General features: G+C 50.0%; 1 protein-coding gene across 1 annotated transcript; it reads right to left on the reverse strand.

The window, feature by feature from the left end:
* Positions 1-3,346: 3,346 nt before the first annotated feature.
* On the reverse strand, positions 3,347-4,114 carry LOC140001207 (olfactory receptor 14A16-like). Its single transcript, XM_072032378.1, has one exon. The coding sequence runs from the start codon at positions 4,112-4,114 to the stop codon at positions 3,347-3,349; it is 768 nt and encodes a 255-aa protein (XP_071888479.1).
* Positions 4,115-9,882: the final 5,768 nt, after the last annotated feature.

Consider the following 9,882-nt stretch of genomic DNA (forward strand, 5'->3'; position numbering starts at 1 on the left):
TAACAAAGCCTCCCCAGGGCCTTGTTAGGGCAGATAATTGGAGGCCATGGTTACAGACAGGCAAAGCACTGTGCTGAGAAAAATCTTGGTTGGTTTTAGTGAAGCTGAAGGGCCAAGGCCTGACCACGGCCACTGGGAGAAGAGACCCTGCACCCCCCTGTCTGGCTCAGGGCTAGTCTTGGGGTTTGTGGGATGTGGTGGGTACAGTGATGCTACTTCATGATGACACCTCCGCACCCCTGCACAGTGCTGCAAGGAAGCAAAGCCAACAGTCAGCATGCCAAGCAGGTGCCTTCTGCTGTCCTAGCAGGGCCACTGCCAGATGTCAGCCCAAAAGTGCAGATCCCAGGGAGAAGGCAAGGCTGACCTGCCACCTCCAGACACAAGTGACCTCCCAGTCCCTTTGCGTGACACGTTCCTGCTGCTGCCCTATCAAGTGCAGAGACAGAAGTGACCGCACAGTAACTGCAACAGTCACATTCCTCCTGTTGGGGCAGGAGATCCTGGAGCAGAGCTGAGCTCCTCAGAGCATTCCCACCCATCTCTTCCTTCATTTTTCCCACAAGCTGATCAGATCAGGGTGAGCAAGAGACTAAAGATAAATGGCTATGGGCTGAGTTCTGGCTTCAAGGGATACTTTGAGGTCGTACATATGAATTGTGGATTCCTGTCAGGGTGTGGAGTAGCATTTAGGTTTGGGTATTAATGTCACTGGTTAAAATAGGGGAATGACTGTTTTAAGTCAGTGTTACAGCAGAATCAACATTGCCTGAACATTCTAACCTCACAGAAATCTTTAATTTCTGCTGGCCAAGCTCCTTTTCCCTCCCCCAAATCTCACATCTATCCTGGCCAGGCTTCTCCTGACATCCCCATATCAGTCATTTTCTTAGCGGTAGCTTTCTGATGGCTTTCATGATCTCAGAGTATCTGTCTCATATCTGTTGGCTACTCCTTTCTTGAGACTGACATGGCACCTAAGGCAGGGTGGAAAAGAACCCAAAGCTGTAGGTGAACCCTGCACAATGTGCCCAGCAGTTCTTGTACCACCCCAAAATTTTGTTTCCTGCCTCCAACTTTTGGATACGGAATGCCTTCTTTGCATCCAGGGTACCTTTTTCCGATCCCTCATGCACGGTTCAGTTTGCCCCAAGTGTCTTGGAGGTAGTGGCCCCCTCTGTGTAGAAAACTGAAAGCAGTCCTAAAGGATGACTTCAGGCAAAAGCTGACACCTCTGACATGACAACCCCTACCCAATACCTCTTCCTCTATGGGGCCTACCAGGTACTTAGAAAGAGCCGATCTCAGAAACTACGTGCACAGCAAGTGCCTTCTGCTGCCCTAGCATGGACACTGGCAGATGTGAGCCTAAAGGCACAGATCCCAGCCAGGAGTCAAGGGTGACCTGTCAGCTACTTCAGAAAGAGCTCAACTCACAGGCCATTTAACAGCCATTCGCTTCCTGCTGGACTTAGTGTTTCTGAGGCACCACTGAGCTTGTAACACCACACCTACAAAACACCCCCTTTTTGGGCCAGGACCTGCCCAGGTAGAAGTGACCTGGTTGTGATCCTCCAAGCTCATGGCACACCTGCTGGGCTCCCAGCCTCTCTGACACACAGGAGCCAGTCCTGTGAGGTGCTAGAGCAGGAGGGACCTTGCAGGCAATGTTCCAGCCCCATGCCTGTCTCTCAGCTCCTAGTGTACAGTTGAGATCACACTCAAGTCCAGAAGCCTGAAGCTGGCCTAGCAGACACTCAGGGGAAGCACCCTCCAAGCCCCAGCCCCAACCCCAACCCCAGCTGGTGGTGCTGCTCTGCAGAGCGAGGGAGCTGTGGTGCCTGGGGCATGGGGGCATTTTGCAGGGCAGTGCTGGGCAGGCTTGGAAGCAGACCCAGCTCATGGGGTCACTGCCATTGCCCCAGGGCTGCAAGGAATCACTCGCCAGGCTCCTTTCCTGGCGCTGCTGCATGACCTGCGTGCCTCTGCCTGCTCACACCAGACTGAGCACTTAAGCTCTGGTCAGTCCACATCGGAGGAGATCACCCCTTAGGAGGGAAGTGCTGCAGCGGAGGCCAGCTGTGCCACTGCCGTGCCCACTGCCTGTCCCTGCCTGCAGTCCCAGCACAGCCCCACAGCAGCACTGGCACCAAGCTGCAGGAGCAGCTGGGCCTGACCCCACCAGCAGGGCTCAGCAGGACAGGGCAGCAGTGGCAAGAGAGCAGCTCTGCATGCCCCAAGTGCTGGTGCTCCCTGGCCGTGCTGCTGGGATGGGACTCTTTTCCTCTGCACCCCTGCACATGGGCACTGCCCCTGCAGAGCCAGACCAGGTCTCGGAGGAAGGATGTCAGACAAAAAAGACTATTGAACTTTGACTTCCTTAAGTTTAAATTCACATAGAGCATGGCTTCACATGCACAGAGTCTATGAGCTATATTCAACCGGTACACCCATATCATCTTAACTTGTGTTCATTAGCTGAATTAATGTAATAAGAATTTGCACAAACACAAGCAAAAACAAAACAAAAACAAAAACAACAACAACAAAAAAAACAGGTAGAATGGATATTCATCCAATTATTGACATTACAAATCATATGCAGTTGCAAATCAGAAATTTCTTGCATCCAAGACACATCTAGTCATTAATTTCCACAAGGCATGCTTGACCTCTTGGATCATTATGGTACAGATGAGGACGTGCTCTGCTGGAGGCACCACTAAGTACAGAACTGCCACCACCAGGTCCAGGGATGGGGAGGAGATGGAAGGGGGCTTCAGGAAGGCAACCATGACAGGCCTGAGGGAGACGGACACCGTGGCCAGGTGAGGCAGGCACGTGGAAAAGGCTTTGTGCCAGCCCTGCTATAGAGAGGACAGGACTGCCACCTAGATACACAAGTTCTAATCCAAATACACTGCTCCTACCCTTGGCAGCTGGGCTCTTGGCCCTGAGCCCCTCCTGGATGCTGGGTCTGCAACCCCAGCTCGACAGAAGATGGGAAGAGAAGGAAATTGAGACCAATGAATTTCAGCTGAGTTCTTTATTGTCTTAATCTATCAAGGAAGCCTGGTTCTGTATGTACATTAGATGATGTGGTCAAACCTTACAAAAGATGTAACATTTAATAACGTTCGTTATTAAAAACAAAATGAAATATTGTTCAAATACTAACAGAGAAAAATAATGTAAAAAATTGTGTCATTTTCCCAAATACACTTTGATTTCTCTTGGGATTCTTATTAATGACAATGTTATGATAACACTAGTAACGATAAAAATGATATGATATAATGTGAATCAAAATATTTGCATATTATTAAAAATACATTTTCTAAACGCATCATGGATGCTTAAGAACAATGTATGGAAACATTTTCCTCACTGCATCCTTGAGCTCCTGGTTCCTCATGCTGTAGATGAGGGGGTTCACTGCTGGAGGCAGCACTGAGTACAGAACTGCCACCACCAGGTCCAGGGATGGAGAGGAAATGGAGGGGGGCTTCAGGTAGGAAAATATGCCAGTGCTAAAGAAGAGGGAGACCACAGCCAGGTGAGGGAGGCATGTGGAAAAGGCTTTGTGCTGGCCTTGCTCAGAGGGCATCCTCAGCACAGCCCTGAAGATCTCCACATAGGACAACACAATGAAAACAAAACAACCAAATGCTAAAAAAATACTAAACAGAACTGCCCAAACTTCTCTGAGATAGGAATCTGAGCAGGAGAGCCTGAGGATGTGGGGGATTTCACAGAAGAACTGGTCCACAGCATTGCCATGGCAGAGGGGCAGGGAAAATGTGTTGGCCGTGTGCAGGACAGCATTGAGAAAGCCACTGCCCCAGGCAGCTGCTGCCATCTGGGCACAAGCTCTGCTGCCCAGGAGGCTCCCGTAGTGCAGGGGCTTGCAGATGGCAACGTAGCGGTCATAGGCCATGATGGTGAGAAGGGAATACTCCGATGACATCAACAAGATAAAGAGAAAGACCTGTGCAGCACAGCCTTGATAGGAGATGGCCCTGGTGTCCCAGAGGGCATTGGCCATGGCTTTGGGCAGAGTGGTGGAGATGCAGCCCAGGTCGAGGAGGGCGAGGTTGAGCAGGAAGAAGTACATGGGGGTGTGGAGGCGGTGGTGGCAGGCTATGGCGCTGAGGATGAGGCCGTTGCCCAGGAGGGCAGCCAGGTAGATGCCCAGGAAGAGCGCGAAGTGCAGGAGCTGCAGCTTACGCGTGTCTGCGAATGCCAGCAGGAGGAACTCACTCACCGAGCTGATGTTGAACATCCCTTATTTCTGTGAAGTGCTCCTACACAAAGAGAAAGAATAGTAATAATGTACAGCAGACATATCAGAGGAAATTTCAATTTTCTCATTTAAAACCATCAAAAAGATTTTCCACTTGCAAGCAGTTATTTTGAAGGTCCCTTTAATGACTTCCAGATGATACTGAGTCTCTCTGGGAGAAGAGTGCTCTTCTGTGGGCAATGGAAGAATCAGTCCTGATTCTTCCATTGCCCACAGGAACTGCCTGATGTAGTTGCCAAGCCTGTCTCCATCATATCTGACGAGTCCTGGAAGTCAGGTGAAATCCCTGCTGAATGGAAAAAGGAAACCACTCCCATTTTTAAAAAGGGTAGAAATGAGAACCCATGGAACTACTGAATGGTGAGCCTCACCTTTGTGCCTCAAAAGATCATGGAAAAGATCCTCCTAGAATCAATGTCAAGGCACATGCAAGACAAAGAGGTGATCTCAGACAGCCAGCATGGCTTCACCAAAGGATAAATCTTGCCTGACCAATCTGGTGGCTTTCTACAGTGGAGTGACCACATCCGACAACAAGGGAAGACCAGCCTATATCATCTACTTGGATTTCTGTAAGACCATTGCCATGGTCCCACATGACATCCTTGTCTCCAAATTGGAGAGATACGCATTTGATGTGTGCACCATTTAGTGGGTAAGGAGTTGGCTTGAAGGTCACACGCAGAGTGTGGTGCTAAATGGCTCTATGTCCAAGTGGAGGCTGGTGATGAGTGGTGTAGCTCATGGGTCTGTCTTGGGACTGGTACAGTTTAATATCTTTATCAATGACATAGTGGGATCGAGTGCACCCTCAGCAAGTGTGCAGATGACACCAAGGTGAGTGGTGTAGTTGATGCAACAGAGGAAGGGGTGCCAACCAGAGTGCTGGACAAGATTGAAATTTGGGGCCCTGTGAATCTAAGGAGGTTCAACAAGTCCAAGTGCAAGATGCTGCACCTGGGCTCGGGAAATCCCGGACATGAGGATAGGCTGGGAGAAGAACTCATTGAGAGGAGCCCTGCTGGGATGTACTTGGGAGTTCTGCTGGACAAAAAGCTCGATATGAGCCAGCAGTGTGCCCTTGTGGCCCAGAAGGCCAACTGTATCCTGGGCTGCATCAGCAGAGGAGTGGCCAGCAGGTGGAGGCAGGTGATTCACCCCTTCTACTCTACCCTTGTGAGGCTCATCTTGGAGTCCTGCATCCAGGACTGGGGCCGCCAGCACGAGAAGGGTGCAGGTCTGTTAGAATGGGTCTAGAGGAGGGCCACGAAGATGATCAAGGGGCTGGAACACCTCTCCTATGAAGAAAGACTGAGAGAGCTGGGGCTCTTCAGCCTGGAGAAGAAAAGGTTCCCAGGTGACCTCATTGCAGCCTTTCAGTACTTAAAGGGGGCTTATAAAAAAAAATGGAGAGTGACTCTTTGCTCAAGGACATCACAGTCCCTGCCCTGCCCCAAGGGGACAAACAGCTGAAGTTATGGGTAGGAGTGGGTTTGAAGATGAGGTGTGCTGTGTGTGTGGTGGAGGGTTAGGTGGTCAATTTAACATTTAGGGATTAGAGGTCAACTTCTAGGGCTAATGTAATGGAAGGGCTTTGAGGGAGGGATTGGTGTTCTGCTCAAGATGCCTGCTCAAGGTGTAGGATAAGAGCAAACTTTGTGGGTCAGAGTTTTGTTTAGTTCTTGGGTGGGGGCTAGGGTTAATGATTAATTCTAATTCATGATTAGGCTTAATTATCATTCTGCTTGACCTTCAAGTACAAGCTGTGTTTGACATCTGCCTTTTCCAAGTCCCGAGGAACCTCTTGATCAATCTGTCCTTCCCAAGGCCTCTCAGATAGATCTTATGACAACGTCTGCAGCAGTTCCACCAGCATGTCTCTCACCCTTCCCACTCAACTGCTAAGCAACCTGAGTACTGAGCAGGGGGATGATGAAGGTTTGGGAGAGTAGAACTGTATGGGAGAGAAGAGGAAGATTGGATCCAAAATGTAGATTATGAAATCAAAGACCATGAGTATCACCGTGACACTGCAAGAGAGCTCCAGAAATGGAACAAAACCACAGAAGGTGTCTATGACACTGGGGCCACAGAACTGTAGCTGGGAGGAGAAGAAATACTTCCTGTACATGAGAGAAATTCCCCTGGTTCAGGTACAGCTGCCTTTGGAGTCAGGCCTTCCAATTCCCAAGCCTTGCAGAGAACAGGGATGGCATACAGCCCAGGGCTGACCGTAGGACATGGCCCCCAGCAGGAAGCACTGCGGTCATGCAGAAGGTGCAGCTGAGAGTGCTGCCACCTCTGTGATAAAAGGGTGTGCTGTCCCCAGCCAGAAAGCTGGACAGCATCTGGCGCAGGGTGCTGGAGGTGTACAAGGTGTGCAAGAAGGAGAAATCTTCCCCAGGAAGAAGGCCGTGGGCATCTGCAGGTGTTTGGTGTCCAGCACCAGCACAGTGATGAGGGTGTTTCACATCCCAGTCACTGTGCTGGTCATGTAAGAGAGGAGGAAGAGATGTTTGTAAGGGTTGAGGAACTTCCATATTCACAGCAGTGGAAACTCAGCCAATGATGTCTTATTGCACCATTCCCCTTTCCTCATGGAAACCATTTTAGAGCATTCTGGTCCCTGCTGTCTTGTTGGGATAAAAATTTCCAAGCAGTTTCTTCCCCACTTCCTAAACAGAACAGTGAAGAAATTTCAGAGAGGTGAAATTATCCCTGCCTGTCATGGCCGAGGTATCCTGCAATAAAACAGGAACAAAATAGGGGTTAAGGAATCATTGGTTCTCATGTTTGACAACCACACTGTAGTAGCACAAATCACACTTCTAAAATGTATCTTCCCTTTCTTCAGAGAAGAGAATTCGGTGACGACTCTGGTCTCCCTCAATCAGCACACTCCAGCAGAGACCCTGCTGCCTTGGGGAGCTGTCAGCCCTGAGGACTTGGGGACACCTCGAGGGAGCCCAGGGGCACAGAGCAAGCGACGCCATGGTCGGGTGCTGTGCTGCTGAGCTGGGCCGGGCTCCTGGGCCCAAGGGGAGCTCCTGGCAAGCGCTGCAGAGAGCCAGCTGTGCCCAGGAGCAGCTCCTCTGCACAGCGCAGCAGGGCTGGGGGCTCTGACCGCAGCTGGCACACAGAGAGGACAGAAGGAGAGAGGGCTTGGAGGCACTGAGGAGCGCAACAACAGAGGGCAGCATGTGGCAGGACACATCTGCAGGCTCTTGGCACCGTGAGGCTCTGGCAGCAGGGCCATGGAGGTGGGGTTGTCAGAGGGGTCTTGTACAGCTGGCACATCCAAAGGCTGATAGCATCTGTCAGGATGGGTCTCTCTGTTTCTCGATAAAGGAGTGGAAGATGCTTTAGAGAATGGCATTTATAAGGGGTCATTTTCAGAAGAAGATTGAGGCTTTGTTTATCTGAAGGAGAAGACATTTTTTTCTTTTTTTTTTGGTTCAGTGCTTTCCAATTCCTGCACTGCAGAGGAGGCAAGTTTGAGGGTAATTTTTTTTCAGGATTGTACAGGAGACTGAGAATCCGAGCATTGCACAGAGAGATCAGAATGGAAACAATGAGATTCTGACAGGTTCTCCTGTAAAGAGAGAAGATCACCTGGGGGGTGTGCTAAGATAGGGAATATGTTTTCCTCATTTAAGTCTGTTCTAACTTTGATCTACATTCTCATCTTCAACAGGCAGCTGTGCTTAATGTCAGCAGATGCCCAACATCAGCTCTGTGAGTGAGTTCTTCCTGCTGGCATTCGCAGACACGCGCGAGCTGCAGCTCCTGCACTTTGCGCTCTTCCTGGGCATCTACCTGGCTGCCCTCCTGGGCAACGGCCTCATCCTCACCACCGTAGCCTGCCACCACCGCCTCCATACCCCCATGGACGTCTTCCTCCTCAACCTCGCCCTCCTTGACCTGGGCTGCATCTCCACCACTCTGCCCAAAGCCATGGCTAATGCCCTCTGGGACACCAGGGCCATCTCCTATCAAGGATGTGCTGCGCTGGTTTTTTTGTTTGTCTTCTTGATTGCATCAGAATTTTATCTTCTCACTGTCATGGCCTACGACCGCTACGTTGCCATCTGCAAGCCCCTGCACTACGGGAGCCTCGTGGGCAGCAGAGCTTGTGCCCAGATGGCAGCAGCTGCCTGGGGCAGTGGCTTTCTCTATTCTGTCCTGCACACCACCAACACATTTTCCCTGCCCTTCTGCCAAGGCAATGCTGTGAACCAGTTCTTCTGTGAAGTCCCCCATATTCTCAAGCTCTCCTGCTCAGATTCCTACCTCAGAGAAGTTGGGGCAGTTCTGTTTAGTGTTTCTTTAGTCTTTGGTTGTTTTGTTTTCATTGTGGTGTCCTATGTGCAGATCTTCAGGGCAGTGTTGAGGATGCCCTTAGAGCAGGGCCAGCACAAAGCCTTTTCCACGTGCCTCCCTCACCTGGCTGTGGTCTCCCTGTTTGTCTCCACTGGAATATTTTCCTACCTGAAGCCCCCCTCCATTTCCTCGCCATCCCTGGACCTGGTGGTGGCATTTCTGTACTCGGTGGTGCCTCCAGCCCTGAACCCCCTCATCTACAGCATGAGGAACCAGGATCTCAAGGATGCAGTAAAGAAACTGTTCCCATACATGCTTCTTAAGCATCCATTATGTGTTCAGAAGATGTATTCTTAATACTATGCAAATATTTTGATTCATACTATATCATATCATTTTTATTGTTACTAACACTATCATGACATTATAATTAATAATAATCCTAAAATAAATAAAAGGGTATTTGGAAAAATGACACAACATTTTTTAAATTATTTTTCTCTGTAAATATTTTAACAATATTTCATTTTGTTTTTAATAATCTCTTTCTTAGCATTCTGAAAGTTACATGTTGTGTTAGGTTTGACCACATCATCTAATGCACATACAGAAGCAGGCTTCCTTGGTAGTTAAAGACAATAAAGAACTCAGCGGAAATTCATTGGTCTCAGTTTCCTTCTCTTCCCATCTCCTCTGGAGCTGGGGGAGCAGTCTTAGCATCAAGGAGGGGCTCAGGGCCAAGAGCCCAGCTGCCACATGCAGGAGCAGCCCTGGTGGCCCTTTTGGGCTGCCCCTCCCTGCCCGCTGGGCTCTGCCTCTCTGCTGCCTTCAGGCTGGGGCTGCTGCTTCCCTGGAGCCATGGCCATGGCCAGCAGCAGGATGTGGTCTTGTAAGGAGTGGAACCTGAGCATGAAATAAATGGTATGGAATAAGGGGTGGATAGATATCCTGGTTTCAGTTAGGACAGAGGTAATTTTCTTTCTAGTAGCTGGTAGGGTGCTATGTTTTGGCTTAGGATAAGAAGAGTGCTGGTAGGACGCTGATGTTTAATTGTTGCAGAGCAGTGCTTACACCAAGCCAAGGACATCTCAGCTTCTTGCTCTGTCCTGCCAACGGGCAGGCTGGGGGTGCAGCAGGAGCTGGGAGGGGACAGACCCAGGACAGCTGACCCAAACTGGCCAAAGGGGTATTCCATACCATCTGACATCATGCTAAACAATAGATAGGGGTGGCTAGCCATGGGGAGGAGGGCTGGACTG

Source organism: Anas platyrhynchos, chromosome 39, assembly GCF_047663525.1.
Source record: "Anas platyrhynchos isolate ZD024472 breed Pekin duck chromosome 39, IASCAAS_PekinDuck_T2T, whole genome shotgun sequence".
Lineage (NCBI taxonomy): Eukaryota > Metazoa > Chordata > Aves > Anseriformes > Anatidae > Anas > Anas platyrhynchos.